Below are 17,451 nucleotides of genomic sequence, written 5' to 3' on the forward strand. Positions count from 1 at the left end.
GTAATTAATCTCGGATTGTCTGTACTGTACACAGGGTAATTTTTATTAGACTTTGAAAAATACGAATAAAAACTATAATCCTTAAGGTTTAACATATTATGCATTACGACCGGATTTGATTGCGAGCTTTGTGATATTTTATTCACTCAAATTATCCTTTTGTGCAGTAGCGGCTTCGAAGGAATAAAATTCAACTTTTTTATTAGTACCTACAGTTTAAAAGAATAACGTGTTATGAAAAGGGTAATTCTTAAAATATAAACGCATATTAAAAAGGAAATAAGTAAGTTGTATTTAAATTAGATATTTTCAATTTTAAGCTTGTTCATGACGTACATATACATATAATAATATTGAAAGTACTTTAAAATAACGTTATGCAGACACGAAGTATTTATTCATTTTATACATAAATATATTATCATACTTTCGAAATGCGGAATGGAAAGTGAACGTTTTCTAAATTTTTTATATGGAAAATGTTTTTGGAAGCTGTTTAAAAATATATAAAATAAATAAAACGTTTATTAAAAAGGCGAGTAAATCTGGAAACAACGGCACGAGTAGTTTTATTTCGGAGCCAAAAAAGGGCTTTTTTAATACGTTTAAACACATATGTAAATATATATATATATATATACGTAATACTCCTGCAATTGCTATATTCGCCAGCCCATACAAGGAATATTAGTAAGTGCGTTTTGCGCACCCTTGCTTTTGCGCTTACATGTATTAAACGTGCCATTTTTGGGAACCACTCGAATACGGAAATCAAGGGGTAATGTGTATATATATATATATATAGATATATAATGAAACCTTTACATTAGAATTATCAACTTGAACTTATGTTAAATGCCATCCAAATGTGTACTGAATTTTTATTCCGTCTGAAAATTACCCGGTTTATAAATATGTATTGGAAGTGGCATATTCCATTTTCTTTTTATACCAATCAAAATATTAAAGTATAGATATTTTATGTAACGTGTGTACATGAATAATGCTTACAGGATGAATGTTATTTTTAGTTAACATCGAACGCACTCTCTGTATTACACTACCATATAGAAAATAAAAATTGTCACTGTTACTAACAATTTTTTATTATTTACCCAACTGTGTTGCAAGTCGCCGCACAGCAGTCTAAATTTGGAATTGTTCTGATTAATGGGGTAGCAGGGAGACCGGAAGTCTACGGACACAGGAAGGGATGACACGCTATTCGACAGTCTAACACAAAACAGTTAACAACATAGTTAATGATATGTATTCATACAATTAATAGATTCAACCGGAAAAAGTGACTGTTCTAGTACTATAAAATTATTTCCAAATCCATCATGTATTAATACAATTTTTATATTTGCGCGGCTGTCCCAATGGCAAGAAAGTATGCAACGTTTCGGCTAAAAGTTATGAAAACTTTAATAATTTGATATCGTGATAAGTTTTATTGGAGATAAAGGCCAAATAAAACTAAAAAACTTGACCAAATTCTAACTAGCAGTTATTGCATGATGCGTGTGCATCGCCAAAGCCAGCGATTATTTTATTTATACAGATAAGGGTATAAATACCCCATATGATAAATAAAATAGTAGATCTTTGAGCTTAGTTCAACAATTCCCACCTAGAACAATCTCAATATAATTAATGGTCTATCTTCATTACTGGTGGTTTAGAACTTTTCAAATATACTGTAAATAGGAATTACACCGGTTTTAACATTTAAATAAAGGTTTTTAATCTTTTACAGCTAGAACTTTAAAAGACAACAACAAACAGGCGCAAAATCAGCATCAGCGAAAAGATATTTTCGCAGTAGAACAGGAAGAAGCGGTCGCTGACGAAGAGCCATCAGCGAGTAATGACGAGTTAAAATCAGAAAAAGAAGAAGAAAACGACTCAAACAATTCATCCCCTAAAGTTTCGACTACTGAAGAAAAGAACAATGAATTTCCCCAATGTTCTCCTACTACAACTACAACTACAACAACTACCGCTGTAGCTGTTAGTCATTATTCGCTATTGCAAACTTCAGCANATAAGTTATTTTATTAAATCAATATAATAAACTTAAGTAAAATGCTCTACAGTAAAATAAAGAAGTGTCAGAGTTAAAATGTTATAAAATAAAAACAAAATTGTATACGTATAAAGACCAATTAAATAAAAAGCTTAATATAAGATAAAAAATAAGTTTCACTCGTACGTTTGTTTGGAATGCATTACTTGTATGTACAATAACTTCTGAATCAGAAAAAAAATTAATGCATCCATCACGAATAAGTTCCAAAATAATTAATTAATTAATTAATCAAAAGTGGAAATATTCCATTGATAAATCCTCCTCTTATTAGGGGACAGGTGACAACAAGCAACACATACACATATACAGGTATACACGTAGGTGTATTAGGGACCACGTTAAGAGAAAAATGACAGGTCAGATTTTTTTTTGAACACTATATCCTGAACATTTAAATGAGCAACTTTCTCTTTATGCTCAGGAACAACAGTTTGATGACAAAACCGTTTAAAAGCCTCAATGTCACGTTCCGCAGCGTCTAAATCTTCTTCTAAAACCTCTCTAGGAGTAAAAACATTATCTAAAAAATACACTATGTTACACAAATAAGTGTATTTTCTAAAACAATTGTACAAAAATATATATTCTTACTTTTTATCTTTACTTACCATACCAGTCTGCTCTGTCCTGCTGTACTATATCAGAAAGTGGGACACTAGTTTTATTGACGTTCGTTGCTAGTTTGTTATTACCCGTTGGAATAATTGAAACGTCTGCCAGTTGGTTATTGTTATTTTTCCTTAATTCATAATCAGTTTTAATACTGTTTTTGTCGATTTTCGTAATTTGAATGCCAGGTAACCCTGAAAGAATCGCTTGGGCATTAAATGGTGACTTTTTTTCGTTATCGTCATTATGTTGCTTCCAGCAAGAAGAAGACGAAGTGGAAACAGTATTATCAGACGTCTCCATGACCGGTTTCAAATCAGACAAAATACTAGACAGACAACTTCCTCCTTCAAACTGTTGCAACCTTGGACTGCGTATGGTTACCATTCCATTTTCATTTTTTATAATCGACGCTTGTTGATTAGACGGAAAAGCATGTAATTCCAATTTGTCGCTTTTGTTAGACAGTGCCGATTGAAGAGAATGGAAAATAGGATTTTTCAACGTTACCATTGACGGACCGTTTTCTTTAGGATGGCCCGGAGCGCCTTCTACTGATACAGAAGACGTAGGCGGAAAGGCATTGGAGCTACTAATCGACGCTGTTACATTACCGTTTTTGTTTGCCTTTTTATTTTTCTTTTTCAATTTCTTTTTTTCATTTACTAAAAATGATTGTTGTATTAATTTTTCTGTATCAACGACGATTACGCCAGATTTATTTCCTGAAGCACTCGAGCCAATAGAAGAGGAAAATTTCGGAGTCGTGTCCATGGTGCTTGAAACATTTTTAAAACTGCGATTTACAGCCGGACCATCGATCTTAGTGATAGTAATACCTGGTGGCAGGCGCAAAATTGGTAAATCTAGGTTTCCTTCGCTAGATTTGTTGTTAGTATTTGTCTTACTAAAAGGGGCTTTAGTGTTTTTCACGTATTTCTCGTCTTTTTCATTGCTCTTATTGTTTGCTACGTTTTTCTTTTTTGGTTGTTTTTTACACTTTTGAGTTTTTTTAGGGTTTTCTTCGACTGCTGAAGGTGATGGTACATTATTTTTTTCAATGGATAGTGTAACTTTTAATTCGTTCTGTTGATGAGGAGCCCTTCTGTTTTCTTTAGCGGATTTCTTACTTTCGTTCTTCTTCTTATCATTGCCTACGTGTTGCGGTTTTATTTTGATTTGTGTCTTACTCTTTTTTCCGTTCTTTTCTGCTTTGATTGTGGCTGCTGTAGAATCTTTTGTTTGTCCATTAACAAGCGTGTACAGAAGGCGGTCCTGATCCGGCGTTGATCCTTTCAAGGTAATTGTTACCGTTGGTGTAGCACATCCATTCTCAGGAACCCTTTTTATAGTTACCATTGCCGGAATACTTTCCTCTATTTGTTTTTTGATTTCCTTACGATCTTTTACTTTTTTATCCTTCTTTTTTATATTTGAATTGGCAACTAACCGGTCATAACATTACAAATGATACAGTTAATATTAATTAAAAATTAAAGTAAAAATACATACCGTTATGCTGCTCTACTCTAGTATGAAGACCTAGTTTCATTTCTTTTTTCTGGGCAGATTTTGACATATGTTTCTTTTGGTTTGCTAATTCTAAAGCTTGTTTTTCTAATTTTCGTTTTTCTTCTTTTATCTTTTCTTCTTTACGCCTTTCTTCCCTTAACCTTTCCTCTTCTTTACGCTTAGCTTCTAAATCTTGACGTTTTTTCTCATCCTCCTAAAAAGTAAACTGTTAGTAAAGTGGGATATCTGACATTATTAACCTAATATTTACTCTTTTCTTTTTTTGTCTAGCTTTCTTAGCTGCTTTCTTTTCAGCAAGAGCAATTTTATCTTTCTTTTTATTACCCTCGATAAAATTTAGTAACTCGTTTATATCTCTAGAATCGCCGTTATCCTGTAGGGAATTTAATGAGCTTGATGAAAGGGACGAGGTGGAACCAGTTATTACTGACTGTTGTTCAGCAACAGCTTTTGGATGTGTATTTAAGCATGATGGGGTAGGCATAGGCAATGCCGTATCTATATTATTAAGGGACTTTGTTACACTGTCAATGAACGACTGTTTTTGATATCTTGATGCTTTCTGATGTGTACAAGTATTCTTGGGGCTGTTAGCTCCGTTTGTCACTGGTTTATTGGCATTGAGGTGGTCTGGAATTATAGGAACACGCGAATTAACCAATTTAAAATCATTTGAGGCAGTAGCTCCGTCATTTTGCAAAAATTTTGAAGCTTCCAACAGCTGAGGAGATAAGTGTTCTTCAGCTGTGGTCTTGACTTGGCCTCCATTTAATTTATCTACATTGGAACCCTTTGAATCTAAATAAATAATTGTTGCAACATTAAGACTCTAATTAGAATAAATAAAATAGTTTACCCCTCTCTTTGCGCTGATGTAAACGAGTACGAAGTCTATCTCTAGTTTCGCTAGTTTTTTGCCAAGGTGCTGTGGGTATTGTCTATAACAATTGTAAATTCACTTAATACGCCGTCAAGCAAGAAAAAGGAATACTTACCGTTCCTAATATCTCGCAATAAGGACAATCGCATTTCTTCAAAACTTCTTTGTGGTGACCGCAACAATTTGCTCCATCAACTGAAATAAAAAAATTAAAAATATTTCCGATAATATTGGTAAATTATATTTTACCTTCTTCTTTTGAATTACATGTATGATTGCACAAACCATCCTGATAATTATTTTTGTTTACTATTCCATTACATCTGCAAAATAATGCTTATTTACACATTCTGTTAACACCTAAAAGGGGCATCTAAATAATTTATATTAAATAATGTGACTTTAGAAATAAAATACTTAAAAATTCCCCATTGTCCATTTTATATATGAATACATATGTATAAGTATTATACACTTACTGTGATGTTTGAGAACATGTTGTTTTAGCTACAGTAGGCAAAACGTTTTGTTTCTTGTTAGTTGCCGAAATCACATCTGCCTGATCTTTAATAACTGTACTTAAATTTCGGTTCTTGGCAACTGGATTTTGAGGTACCTCCTCTTTCTTTGCGTCTACATTGTGTTCCTTTTTCACATTTTCCGTTGTAATTTTTTCGGAATTTTTCAATACTTCTTGTTTCGGAACATCTTTCTTGTTCCCATCTTTTTCCCTTCCTTCAGCTGGTTTCCTTTCTAATAACTTCTTTTCTATCATTTTCTTTTCTGCAGCCCTCTCTTCGATTGCTTTCGCCGCAGCTTTCTTTTCTGCGGCAGCTGCTGCAGCCATTACTGCAACTTTCCTTTGTGCAGCTATAGCGGCAATTTTCTTTTCAATTGTCTCAAGTTTGGCTGCTTTCTTGTCCTTAACTACTTTTTCTTCTACCGGTTTTTCTTTATTCTCCAAAGAAGTCTTCTCTTTCTCTTTCTCTTTCTTTTCAGCCGCTTTTTTCTTGGCTATTCTTTCAGCTCCCTTCCGGCAAACTTCTACTACTTGACTTTGTGTAAGACCAGCACGTTTTCGTAAAAAATCGCTGAACAATCGCTCAGCCTGCTTATCGAACTCTTCCACTGTAACGATCTGTCCAGGAGCAGGTTGCTTATATTCTTCTGAGGGCTGCGACGACGTGTCTAGGGCCAACTGATGGCACAACGTTAGATGCATCATTTGCATAATTCCTGCTTCGTCCAATACAAAACTCGCATTGGAAATATCGTCTTTGTCGTCTTCTTCTTTTACGCGTCGAGCTTCAAAATCTACCATATCTTCAGCACCTTCCCCTTCTTCTCTTGTTTTCCCCAATTTGGCCAACCTTCTTGCAGTTCTAATCTTCCTATCCTGACTCTTTGCTCCAAATGAAGGACACCCTTGATGTTTTATCACTACATGATTGACAAATGTTTCTAATGGAATAATATCGCGACATATGTAGCATGAAATACGACGGACATTTTGATCGGTGTCGGGTTCGAGATCGTAAATAACTTTTGTAAATTCGTCTGAAAGGCAATCATCACATACACAATGACCTATTTTATCTATTATGGCATCAGACATCTGTCCTAGGTTTCCTACTAAAGCTAAAATGTGGGCATCCAATTCAGTTGGTTCTTGAATCTTTTTCCTAAATAAATACAAATATTCTTAAGTTGAAATAGTAGTTTACATAAAAAAGAAACACCTACTGTTTTTCAGTACGAATAATCCAATAATTGCTTTTTAAAATTTTTGTGTCTTCTTGGTAGGTCATGTAATCTGTTATTAATTTGACTGCTGGGTTCTCTAATGCGCTTTTCTTACTACAATAAGTAATTTTTCAATATTTAGAAAACATTTCAAAAAGAAAAACAGCCTAATACCTTAATATACTGATGCACATCCTTATATTATTCCATCGTGCTGCTAGCAGTGTCATATCTTCTTTAAAACATTCATAGGAATCTATTATTTTCTTATGAAAACTTTTGTTTTCACTTTGTAACTGAAAATGTTTAATTTTGAAAAATATTTCAGTTAATTAAATTTAAATTGAATTACCTTTGCAAATGCTGGCAATTTTGTTTGGACACATGGATCTAAGTAAATATAATGATAAAAAATACTTTTATTCAGGCAAAGCCAATTAACTTGAAATCTATCCATTAAAAGAATATCAATTTCTGGTACTAATGGTGAAAGCTTATCAGCAGCTGAACAAAAAGCACTGTAATATGCCATTAAACCTAAAATTGGAATATAATTTTTAATGTGTCCAGTACAAGCTTCCACATCTATGCAGAAGTTATTATATACATATAGGCACTACTTATTATACTTACTAACAAGATTTGCTGGTATTTTTGTAATATTGCTGTTTTTATAGCATTCCTTTCCTACATAAGCAAATTCTCTGAGTAAAGCTAGCAGTCTTAAAAATAACTGAGTCCTATCTTCTCGAAGCAAACTAAAAATTTAAAATACTGTAAAAATCAACAAACAAATGCTGCACACTCACAATTCCATAAGTTCCCTAATCTTCTTTGTAAATGCTGAGGGATAAATTTCAGTTGCATTTAAAGGTTTTGTTGTTAAAAAGTGTCTATAAATAAAATATACATAGTGCTGTAATCCAGACCAGTACTTGATAGGTTCAGGCTTAAAACTGCGGACTTCTTTCAGGAACTTTTCAAATAAACCTCTTTCCTTTTCTGATTCAGAAGTTTCTTCCTTTACAGGTGGACTATTGACCTTCAAAGAGATGGAATTTTAGTCCAAAATCCTACATTACTTTTTAAATGTATAAACCTTCATGATGTATTTTAACAATTCATCTTCTGATGCCATTCCACGGATAGATGATGAATTTATAAAACTGTGCTTGTTAGTAGTATTTTCGGCACTGGAGACATTTATATCACTTGTCTTCTTGTTTTGGGCAACAGAAGAAATACGATTCATATTTTCGGCATTCCCTTGTAACAATTGAGTTTGCCTTCCATACAATTTCTGCATTTTAAATTATTAAACTTACTGATAAATGCCAATATGACAGTTGAACACGCCAAAATAATTTTCGGATGGGGGTTACTGATTTTCTATTTTATTTATAAACTGGTTATGACAAGGTACGACTGATTAAGCCAATATAATAGCTTAAATTTGTCATAGCTGTCCATTTACAGGGGAAGAAATTACAACAGCAAACTTAATTATTACTATTCTGAATATATTAATTATCAGTTTTTCATTATTTTAATAGTCTTCATGGGTACTTCGATTTACTCTTTGTTCTAAATCCGTCACTTAACACTCCATAGATTAGGAACAACTGTTATAAGCTGGTGGCCAATAATAGTCATGCTCCAGTTTTGATCAGTTTATATTTTAAATGATACAAACTATAAAAGTTGTATTTTGGTTAATATAATTTAAATTTTAATCTTTAATATAATACCAAATTGAACCGAAACTAATGCTATATGTAAAAACTGCTAACTCACAAATCTGCTCATAACTTAGACACTACGTAACTGTAAAATGCCTTTATTAAAGATCTATGGATTAAAAAAAAACACGTCTTATTCTTTTTGTTCTTATGTTATGTGAGCTGTAAGGTGTATAACCTATCCTGTTTTAATAAAAAATAGTTAATCTAAATTAAAGGTAGTCATCCTTTAACTTTTTCTTGAAATATTAATTCAAATTAATATAAAATAACTACAAATCTTTCTTTTATGTAAGATTTTTGCAGTATCTGTTACAGATTTTTGGTATCTTTAAAAGTTAGATTTGAGGTTAGATTTGTGTTTATTTGGTTTTACAAAGTATTTTTAATTAATTTAACTTTAAATATACTTATATTTATAATTATTTGTATTTTTTAGAAACATGGCTCCAAAAGGGAATAACATGATTCCTAATAACCATTTCCATAAGGATTGGCAAAGATTTGTGAAGACATGGTTCAATCAACCAGCAAGAAAATTGAGAAGAAAGCAGAATCGAGTTAAAAAAGCGAAAGCGATTGCTCCTCGACCTGTTAATGGACCTCTACGACCGGTTGTTAGATGCCCAACAATAAGATATCACACAAAAGTTAGGGCAGGTAGAGGATTTTCTCTGTCAGAACTGAAGGTAGAGGTTTTTTATTTAAAAACCCAAAGAAATGCATTTCATACTTAATTTTCAGGCTGCAGGTTTGAATCCAGCTTTTGCCAAAACTGTTGGAATTGCTGTTGATTATCGTAGACGTAATAAGTCTGTAGAATCTATTCAAATTAATGCACAACGCTTAAAAGAATACAAATCTAAACTCATCTTGTTCCCAATTCACAATAAGAAGAAACTGCGCCCTGGAGAGGCTGATGAAAAAGAAAGAAAGGTAATGAAACAGTTTTAAACTGGTTCTTTTGTATCTAATTTGGTGTTTATATGGAAATGTTTGTTGTTGTTTTTATAAATAACTTATCACATGAAATATAAATGTATTGTTTTGTTTGTTACTAGGTTGCAAGTCAACTAACTGGTGAAGTGCTACCAATTCGTCAACCAGCTATTAAATCAAAAGCACATGTTCCAACAGAAGAAGAAAAGAAATTCAATGCTTATATTACATTAAGAAAGGTGAATATATAGATGCTCACTATTGATATTTTTAGTAAATATACTAAATAGTGATATACAAACATTTTAAGTAGTTAATTAGGTTTGAATTATTTTATGTAATTCCCACTTATAGTTTGTATTTTATTATTTAGGCCCGAGCTGATGCAAGATTAGTAGGAGTCAGGGCTAAACGTCAAAAGGACGCAGCAGAAAATCCTGACGACGTAACGAAAGCAGCGAAGGAGCCTAAGAAGGCAAAAAAATAAGATTTGATCTTTTAGATGTAAATAAAAGACAATAAAAAAGGAACAAAAAATATAGTTTATTTTATTTTACACATAAGCCAACCCAGTGAAATTACATCTGATGGCTGGTAGAATAAACTTCTATTACTTAAAAATTATAATGAAAATGAAAGCAAAATCACAGTTTAAATCAAATAGTATGTTCGTCAGTTTAATTAACTAATTAGATCATCATAATTTTAAAAACACCTGAGATGGGACAACATTAATGAAATAAAAAGGATGTTGTCTTATTACACCTTATCCAAAGAGATTATTTCTAAACAGTAACTGTTTCAATGTATGTGTGCACCTCATTTGTAGGACACTTACCAAAAGCAGCTTTTCTGCTTGCTTTAAAAAAATTGTAACACAGATTATAATAAATGCCAGTACGACAACACAAACGAAGTTTAAAACTAGTTAGACAAGAACAAGAAAGAGTACAAACTTTAAGGCAATCTTTAACTAATATGTGAATAATGTATAGTATTTTCTAGTAGAAAAAACGATTCATTCTAAGCGTATTATGTTTAAGTGTTTTTCTATAAACAAAGACCCACATACAGTAATCACAATTATTTACTCCTTAATGCTAAATGAAAAATAATCGGGTGCTCAGTCAAAGTTTCCAGTTGTTTTCAGTCTACATTGAAGCTGGTGTTGGGGCTTGCTCTGTCTTTGCGGATTCCTTTTTTATTCTTGGCAGATTTTTCTTTTTTTTTAGAGACAGGTGAGTCACTTGGAGAGCTATTGTTAGAAGAATCTTGGAGTAAATCTCTTAGATTTGATAAATAATCATCCTCACCTTCCACATCGATGTTCATTGCCTCTACTGTTTCTGATTCAGCAGTCTTCTTAACATTAGCTAAAAATTGACATTAATGGCATCTTTATATTATAAAAGAAAATTAGGTATGACTTGTACATTTCTTCTTGTTTCCATTCTTGTACTTCTTCTTACGTCTCTTATCTCCCCAGTCCCAATCAGAATTATATTCATCATCACTGGCAGTGCTTCCATAGTTAGCGGTGTTTTCATTTTTTTTTTCTTTGCTACTGTTTACACTATTATTGCTAGCAATTCTTCTAGTAGCAGTTCTTGATTCTTTCATCCCCATACAACCTTCAAGATGTGGGGCAAATCTGCAATATTTTCACACTGATAACTTAAATATATGTTATTTATTTAAACTACCTTCCGGCACCAACAAGTCTATCACAGTTAGGACATAAACAGTTTGGAACTTTCTTTTTTAAGGGGCCAAATATATCAGTATAAAGTGCTTCTTCTGGTATCTCAGGGGGTATTTCTTCAGAGATTGGATCAAAACTATTGGTTTTATATTTTCTATGCATATCAAATACAATTCCTAATAATATTTTGTCGATAATGTTATCAAAAAACATCTCTACTGCACGAGAAAGCATCTCCTTGTTACTAACCACCTCGTGGAGCTCCCGATCGAGGGTAGATGTCTTCATTTTTGGACTTTCATGTTCTTCATGTCTCTCCACTTTCCCCAAGTTCTCCATACTTATGATCACAAAACACTCAACTTATATCACCTCTACTATTTCAGAAATTCCGATTAATTTTTATAACGATTTTTAACGGCTAATTATTAAGTTATTAATTGTTTTTGTTACCTGATAACAACGGCCACCTTCCTTTCTGCCATTAAAAATGTTGTAAAATCATAGAGGATAGTATTCAATATCAATAGACCGAAATCAGCTGATCTAACCTATTTTATTACATATCGTTTTTTAAGTTATGTAAAATTATTTTAGTTAATTTTTACATTAAAAAATATAAAAATGTGTTTGTTCCCAATTAATTTCTCTCGTTTACGTTCAAATAGACCGTCAGTGTGAAGAGAATGTAATTAAAAAGACGTTAATAGCAAGTACAATGGCTAATTTTCTTGATTTGCCTTATGAGGTAAGCAATATTTCGATTACTATGTGCTATCACAACGTTTAAACGCTTTCATTTCAGATTTTGAGTTACATAGTAACTTTTCTTTCGTATGCAGATAGATCAGCATTAAAATTAACATGCAAAATTCTTTACGATGTCTGCATACAAAACTTTTTTATTAAGGAAGAAATTCTTCATGTACAAGACGCAGTTGTTTCAGCAGAGCATGATCCCTTAGTTAAAATTGGTCGAAATACTAGAATACATAAAAAACTAGTGTTTACCAATGTTGATTTCAAATATGACAGTGAATTTTGGATTAATTATGGAAATAGCATTGAAGCTTTAGCATTTATTAATTCGGACATTAGCAGTGATTGCCTTTTTAACATACTTTCTAATTGTTCAAGTTTAGAGTCTATAAAGTTGGAAAAGTTAACTCATTTGTTTATGACATTCCGTCCAAACAGACACAGAATTATTTTACCAAATTTGAAATCATTTGAATTGTGTTCTTCAAAGTATATTACTGACAAGATTTTTAGTTACTTTTTAAGCATGTGCCCTTCTCTGAACCATTTAAGTATTCACGATTGTGAAAATTTTTGTCATCCAGGAATATATAAGAAATTTTATCCTAAGAACGGCGATGAAATGAAAAGGCCATCAGATGCAATATTTTCGTTTCTGTATATAAAATATGCTGTTAGCGTGGAAGCTGCATACCTAACAAGTTTAGATTTCTCAAAAACAATGATTAATGGAGAATACTTATTATCAATTCTTGAAATAGAAAATCTAACACTTTCAAATTTGAATATTTCTGGCTGTAGTCAACTACGAATTTCTTCATACAAAACTATAAGTCAGTTGCAGCCTAATTTAAAGTGTGTTTTGTTAAATGATGTTCGTGGCGGTTGTATGGAAATTTTAAAAAATCCAATGAAAAATTTAACTGTCTTGGAAATGGATGGTATACAAAAGACAATAGAAGTGTCTGAAGCTGCTGGTAAATTGGTAATCTTGAACATAGTAAATTCGACTTAACAAATTAGTTTGCAGGAAATTCACTAAGAAACTTAAAGGAGTTATCAATGAATAAATGTGATCCCATGGCAGCCAAAACTGTACTAGAAATAATGTATTTAAATCAGCCTTCCATCCAAAAAATATCTTTTGCTTCTATTGAATTGCCAAGAGAAATCCTTCTAAATATTATTCAAAGTTTTAAAAAGTTAGTTTGCCTAAACCTTAGTAATATAGTTGTGGCAGTTGATGATGCTGTTTTAAGGTGTATTTGCGAAAATTTAACACTTTTGAGGGAGCTTGACTTAACAAATTGTGATGGTAGGCACAAGACAGTTATATAATTCAACTGTATTTAATTAGTTAGTTAATGTTTTTACAGAGATAACTGACAGGGGCTTAATGGGAATTGACTTGAATTCAGAGTCTTCAGTGAGGCCTAAGAAACAACTGTTAATGAGAATACCGTTGGGTTCAAAGGTAGAGACAGAAATAAGAGAAGATGTAGCACGAAAACGGGAAATTATGCAAATTATGAATATCTCAGGACAACCTACGACCTTCTCTATTATGCGCCTTCAAGGCCTGAAAGTTTTGTCCCTAAGGAATTGTACACGAGTTTCTGATTTGAGTTTAAAGAGCGTTTTTAAATTCGTAGAATTAATTTCTTTAGATATCGCAGGTTGTCAACAAGTATGTTTTTTTTTTTATTTTTGTTTCTTCAATATTTCCATTGCAAATTTGTTAATTTTACTTCTTTTGATCTTTCTATATAGATTACTCACGAAGGGTTTTCTGAAATGATTCCAAATGTTAAGAGCCTTGAAGTACTTAATTTGTCATCGTGCTTTAATATTGGCGACAAAACAGTAGATAACATATGTCAAGGACTTAAGCGATTAAAAATTTTAATTTTACAAGTATGTATTTCCCTGGCACTTAAGAATTACTAAGAAAAAAATTAATTGCCATTTTTATAGAATTGTAAGCAGTTAACTGACAAATCGTTGGAGTCTGTCTTTTATTCTACATCCCTGAAACGCATAAACGTTAAGGGTTGTGAAAACATGAATAATGATTTTATTCGAAGTATAGAGGATGTATTGGAACAAAGAAGAGTATTTACTATGTGATGTTTACTGTTACTTAACTTAATAACCATTTTTTCCTTACTAGTTTAATTGTAAGGCGTTTATTGTAACGCCAGCACAAATAAATGTTAAACAAATTATTATATTTATTATAAATGTTTTTTTAACGGTAGTTTACCATAAAGGGCTGTGAAAGTTACACGGTTTTTGTTGGACTAATATTTTTTGAGACATGTTCTGTATAAATTAAGTAAAATTGAAAGGAAGATGCTTACATAAATCTATATTTATATATTTTTTAAGTAATATATATGCTGTTACTTTCTTTGTTATATTTAATAACTAAATAAAAAGAAATAAAAAGTTTTGCCTTTCATTTCTAAAAGAAACAAATTCGCTAATACTAAAAGCATATAAATGAGGTTTTTAACTATTAATAATACCGCCGATTATTAATAAATTGTTTTATGACCCTTTAAGTTAAATGAATATTGAATTCACGTTCCCTTAAATTAGGAGATACCGGCTTAATTATCTTATCAATACCGATTAACTCATTAATACCTATTAGGTGTAAAATGTGTTGCCTATATGTTCCCATATTTTATGTTTAACTAAAATTAATATTTTTAAAGAAAATACTTTAATAAAAATTATGCTGAAGTAATTAATGATAAAATGCTAAGCAAACTGTTAATAAAAATATTAAAAGTTTAGTAGTTTTTATGAGTTAGATCAATGAGTAACGTTAATTTCTATGGAAGCCATCTTGGGCGGCCATTACGACGATTCAAAATTTAAAAAAGTTGAGCGTCGAAAAATGACCTTTTCAGCATTAATTAATGCCCAAATTGACAGCGTGACAGTTAGTTTAGATGCGAATGCTTTAAGTCCAAGTTAACGATGGTTAATTTCCTAGATCTGCCAAACGAGGTAAGTTTCTCGCATAAAAAATTATTTAAAAGTGCGCGTTTTATTTTATTTGCATTCGTAGGTTTTGAGTCAAATTGTAGCTTGTCTCTCTTACTCGGACAGAGCAGTGCTAAAGACAACATGTAAAAGGCTGTATAAAATTTGTAGCGAAAACGATTTTATAAGGAGAGAACGTATTGTGATCGAAAATCAAACGGTTTCTCAAGACAAAGATTGCCTATTACTTTTGTACAGATGCACTCATCCATTTTTCTCTGTTGTCTTAAAGAATGTTCAAATTTTGTACGACAGCCTTTTCTGGATTGACTTTGGAATTCATATTGAGAAATTATCGTTCATTAATTGCCAAATAAAATGCGAAAACCTTTACTACATACTTGCTTCCTGTCAAAATTTGCAATATCTAACTCTGAACAACATAAAAGAGCTTTACACGTCATTTTCCGCCCAAACGTTGACCATGGACTCTTTAATATCACTTGAACTTTGTTCCCCTATCGACATTACCGACTACATATACCACACTTTAATTAACAGTGCCCCAAACTTGACTCACTTGAGTGTGAAGAATTGCAAGAACTTTTGCAATCAACAAATATCGAACCAGTTCTATCACAGAGGTGGCGAACCGTCTCTTTCGCCATCAAAAACCATATTTTCGTTCACATTCGTGACCTATACAATACGTTTGAGAAAGAAAAAATTGACGAGTTTGGATTTTTCCAACTCGTCAATTACTAGGGAAGGATTGTTCCTTCTTTTACCCTTAAACGGATTCAAATTGGTCAGTTTGAATGTTTCCGGTTGCGACCAGTTGGTTATTCCCAACTGGGCTGTAGTCAGTCGTTTGCAACCGTATATAGAAAAACTTTACTTAAACTACATACCTGGCTGCCCATTGGACGTTCTATTTTCCCCGTTGCCCAATTTGACCATTTTGGAACTTGACGGCATGCACAACTGCGCTGAACCTCCTCATCGGATCGAATGTGAGTAAAAGATCTGAAACAATTTCATTTTGCGATTAGTTTTCCCAAAATATGCGCGGCACTCTTTACGTAACTATGACAATGCCGAAAGAATTCGAAATATTTTTTTGTAGGTCCTTATGACAATTTAAAAGAGCTCTCGTTAAAAAACAGCTGCTGTGAAGCGGCTCAGATAGTGTTTAAGTTAGTTCTACCGTCTGGAACTGCTAGATTAGAAAAATTTTCCCTTGGCGGATGCATGGGTTTACCATGGAACGAGTTGTACAATAATGTGGAAAAATATAGCGCAACCCTCATACATATTAATTTCAGCGGAAGCGTTTGCGTCGACTATAAAATTTTGGAAATAATTTTCAACCGCTGCAAACGTCTGAAGGAGCTTTGTTTATCAAACTGTCAAGGTTTTTTATACGAAATTATTATTTTTTTTTGACCCGTCGTACGTTATGAATTGATTAAAATTTAAGGGGTTACTGACGGGGGCCTCATCAGCATCGAAACTGTTGACTTTGAGGTGGGAGATTTGGAAGATAAGATGGAAATTATTAGCGGGGCTGCAAGAAGTGGATATTTCAGGAACAATTCCATCATGAATTTAACCAACTTGCAAGCTCTAAGTCTGAAGAATTGCATTTGCGTAACAGATTTCAGCCTTAAAGCCGTCTTCAAGTTCAAAGAATTGATTTCGTTGAATTTATCGGGATGCCAAAATGTAATCGTTTAGTTTTGGGTACCGTATGGTTCGCAAATAAAAAAAAAATATATTTTCAGATCACTATGGAAGGTATTCGATCGTTGATTGCAAGCGTGCCGAGTTTGGAAATATTAAATTTGTCCACGTGCTATAACATTGACGACGATGGCATAAATGTAATTTGCAATGGATTTAAAAGACTGAAGAAACTCATTTTGGAAGTCAGTCTCACGGGAAAAAAAAATCGAAGAGGTAAATAATTTTTGTAATAAATTTTCAGGGTTGCATTCAACTGACCGACGAAACGCTTGAAGCAATTCTTTCTACCCCGACCATTCAGCAAATGAATGTTAAAGGGTGTACAAACCTCAGTGAGGATTTTCTTCAAAATATTGAACTCGTTTTGGAAAATAGAAGATCTTTGTATTAGAATAATTTTCGTTCGTCTTTTTAATATTTGTTGTGTTCGTGTTTCGTTATTTAATTTGATACTACGTTAATGTAATAGTAAAATATAAATCTAACAAAAACAAAAAAAATATGTAAAAGAGAAAAATTCCAAAAAAAAAAATGTTCCTAGTTTTAGTTCTTTTTCTTGTTGTGCTTTATGTGTTCATCAAATAAATTTCCTAAATATTTTCCTTTTTTTATTAAAAGCTTTTCCTTTACCAGTGAGATTATCGAAAAACAAAAAAAAAATTTTTCACATTTTCAAATTGTTTTTCTTTTTTTTTTTTAATAAAACGTGTGGTGG

General features: G+C 32.3%; 5 protein-coding genes across 10 annotated transcripts; 3 read left to right on the forward strand and 2 right to left on the reverse strand.

Annotated features, from left to right (window-relative positions):
* Nucleotides 1-2,047: 2,047 nt before the first annotated feature.
* LOC108738255 lies at nucleotides 2,048-8,470 on the reverse strand. 2 transcript variants are annotated; one of them, XM_018471600.2, is made up of 14 exons: nucleotides 7,957-8,470; nucleotides 7,667-7,899; nucleotides 7,491-7,615; nucleotides 7,210-7,394; nucleotides 7,032-7,153; nucleotides 6,858-6,971; nucleotides 5,594-6,796; nucleotides 5,364-5,437; nucleotides 5,230-5,309; nucleotides 5,091-5,172; nucleotides 4,485-4,864; nucleotides 4,214-4,427; nucleotides 2,701-4,146; nucleotides 2,048-2,612 (listed from the first exon to the last, which is right to left on the reverse strand). In XM_018471600.2, exons 1-14 carry the CDS (start codon nucleotides 8,161-8,163, stop codon nucleotides 2,431-2,433), a joined length of 4,647 nt encoding a protein of 1,548 aa, XP_018327102.1. In that variant the 5' UTR covers nucleotides 8,164-8,470; the 3' UTR covers nucleotides 2,048-2,430. The 2 variants fall into 2 exon arrangements, with proteins under 2 accessions (XP_018327102.1, XP_018327101.1); XM_018471599.2 differs by having other exon boundaries at nucleotides 2,049-2,612; nucleotides 4,485-5,032; nucleotides 7,957-8,469.
* A 242-nt stretch (nucleotides 8,471-8,712) lies between these two features.
* LOC108738223 (60S ribosomal protein L13) lies at nucleotides 8,713-10,074 on the forward strand. Of its 2 annotated transcripts, none has more exons than XM_018471527.1 (5): nucleotides 8,713-8,814; nucleotides 9,036-9,285; nucleotides 9,341-9,532; nucleotides 9,658-9,774; nucleotides 9,909-10,074. In XM_018471527.1, exons 2-5 carry the CDS (start codon nucleotides 9,040-9,042, stop codon nucleotides 10,020-10,022), a joined length of 669 nt encoding a protein of 222 aa, XP_018327029.1. In that variant the 5' UTR covers nucleotides 8,713-8,814; nucleotides 9,036-9,039; the 3' UTR covers nucleotides 10,023-10,074. The 2 variants fall into 2 exon arrangements, with proteins under 2 accessions (XP_018327029.1, XP_018327030.1); XM_018471528.2 differs by lacking the exon at nucleotides 8,713-8,814 and adding an exon at nucleotides 8,839-8,945.
* Nucleotides 10,075-10,375: 301 nt separating this feature from the next.
* LOC108738222 (SAGA-associated factor 11 homolog) lies at nucleotides 10,376-11,718 on the reverse strand. Of its 4 annotated transcripts, none has more exons than XM_018471525.2 (4): nucleotides 11,239-11,718; nucleotides 10,963-11,186; nucleotides 10,849-10,908; nucleotides 10,376-10,790 (listed from the first exon to the last, which is right to left on the reverse strand). In XM_018471525.2, exons 1-4 carry the CDS (start codon nucleotides 11,574-11,576, stop codon nucleotides 10,687-10,689), a joined length of 726 nt encoding a protein of 241 aa, XP_018327027.1. In that variant the 5' UTR covers nucleotides 11,577-11,718; the 3' UTR covers nucleotides 10,376-10,686. The 4 variants fall into 4 exon arrangements, with proteins under 4 accessions (XP_018327027.1, XP_018327028.1, XP_025834989.1 ...); XM_018471526.2 differs by having other exon boundaries at nucleotides 10,969-11,186; nucleotides 11,239-11,716; XM_025979204.1 differs by having other exon boundaries at nucleotides 10,376-10,908.
* An 83-nt stretch (nucleotides 11,719-11,801) lies between these two features.
* LOC108738218 (F-box/LRR-repeat protein 4-like) lies at nucleotides 11,802-14,384 on the forward strand. Its single transcript, XM_018471517.2, has 6 exons — nucleotides 11,802-11,985; nucleotides 12,043-12,973; nucleotides 13,027-13,311; nucleotides 13,373-13,683; nucleotides 13,767-13,910; nucleotides 13,971-14,384. Exons 1-6 carry the CDS (start codon nucleotides 11,956-11,958, stop codon nucleotides 14,121-14,123), a joined length of 1,854 nt encoding a protein of 617 aa, XP_018327019.1. The 5' UTR covers nucleotides 11,802-11,955; the 3' UTR covers nucleotides 14,124-14,384.
* A 548-nt stretch (nucleotides 14,385-14,932) lies between these two features.
* On the forward strand, nucleotides 14,933-17,131 carry LOC108738219 (dynein regulatory complex subunit 6-like). Its single transcript, XM_018471518.1, has 6 exons — nucleotides 14,933-15,014; nucleotides 15,076-16,003; nucleotides 16,117-16,404; nucleotides 16,471-16,715; nucleotides 16,775-16,918; nucleotides 16,978-17,131. Exons 1-6 carry the CDS (start codon nucleotides 14,985-14,987, stop codon nucleotides 17,125-17,127), a joined length of 1,785 nt encoding a protein of 594 aa, XP_018327020.1. The 5' UTR covers nucleotides 14,933-14,984; the 3' UTR covers nucleotides 17,128-17,131.
* Nucleotides 17,132-17,451: the final 320 nt, after the last annotated feature.

This window comes from Agrilus planipennis, unplaced genomic scaffold (assembly GCF_000699045.2).
Source record: "Agrilus planipennis isolate EAB-ADULT unplaced genomic scaffold, Apla_2.0 scaffold88, whole genome shotgun sequence".
NCBI classification, from domain to species: domain Eukaryota; kingdom Metazoa; phylum Arthropoda; class Insecta; order Coleoptera; family Buprestidae; genus Agrilus; species Agrilus planipennis.

Bases quoted from the DNA above. Each gene is read 5' to 3' on its own strand.
- LOC108738223 (XM_018471527.1), top strand. From the start codon at position 9,040: ATGGCTCCAAAAGGGAATAACATGATTCCTAATAACCATTTCCATAAG. The intron at 9,533-9,657 runs GTAATGAAACAG...GTTTGTTACTAG, and splicing joins CTGATGAAAAAGAAAGAAAG to GTTGCAAGTCAACTAACTGG. The intron at 9,775-9,908 runs GTGAATATATAG...TTTATTATTTAG, and splicing joins CTTATATTACATTAAGAAAG to GCCCGAGCTGATGCAAGATT.
- LOC108738255 (XM_018471599.2), bottom strand. From the start codon at position 8,163: ATGCAGAAATTGTATGGAAGGCAAACTCAATTGTTACAAGGGAATGCC. The intron at 5,173-5,229 runs GTAAGTATTCCT...CAATTGTTATAG, and splicing joins ATTGCGAGATATTAGGAACG to ACAATACCCACAGCACCTTG. The intron at 5,033-5,090 runs GTAAACTATTTT...TTATTTATTTAG, and splicing joins ACATCAGCGCAAAGAGAGGG to ATTCAAAGGGTTCCAATGTA.
- LOC108738218 (XM_018471517.2), top strand. From the start codon at position 11,956: ATGGCTAATTTTCTTGATTTGCCTTATGAG. The intron at 13,312-13,372 runs GTAGGCACAAGA...ATGTTTTTACAG, and splicing joins TGACTTAACAAATTGTGATG to AGATAACTGACAGGGGCTTA. The intron at 13,684-13,766 runs GTATGTTTTTTT...CTTTCTATATAG, and splicing joins ATATCGCAGGTTGTCAACAA to ATTACTCACGAAGGGTTTTC.
- LOC108738219 (XM_018471518.1), top strand. From the start codon at position 14,985: ATGGTTAATTTCCTAGATCTGCCAAACGAG. The intron at 16,716-16,774 runs GTAATCGTTTAG...ATATATTTTCAG, and splicing joins ATTTATCGGGATGCCAAAAT to ATCACTATGGAAGGTATTCG. The intron at 16,919-16,977 runs GTCAGTCTCACG...ATAAATTTTCAG, and splicing joins TGAAGAAACTCATTTTGGAA to GGTTGCATTCAACTGACCGA.
- LOC108738222 (XM_025979204.1), bottom strand. From the start codon at position 11,576: ATGGAGAACTTGGGGAAAGTGGAGAGACATGAAGAACATGAAAGTCCA. The intron at 11,187-11,238 runs GTAGTTTAAATA...AAAATATTGCAG, and splicing joins AGACTTGTTGGTGCCGGAAG to ATTTGCCCCACATCTTGAAG. The intron at 10,909-10,962 runs GTCATACCTAAT...GTCAATTTTTAG, and splicing joins AAACAAGAAGAAATGTACAA to CTAATGTTAAGAAGACTGCT.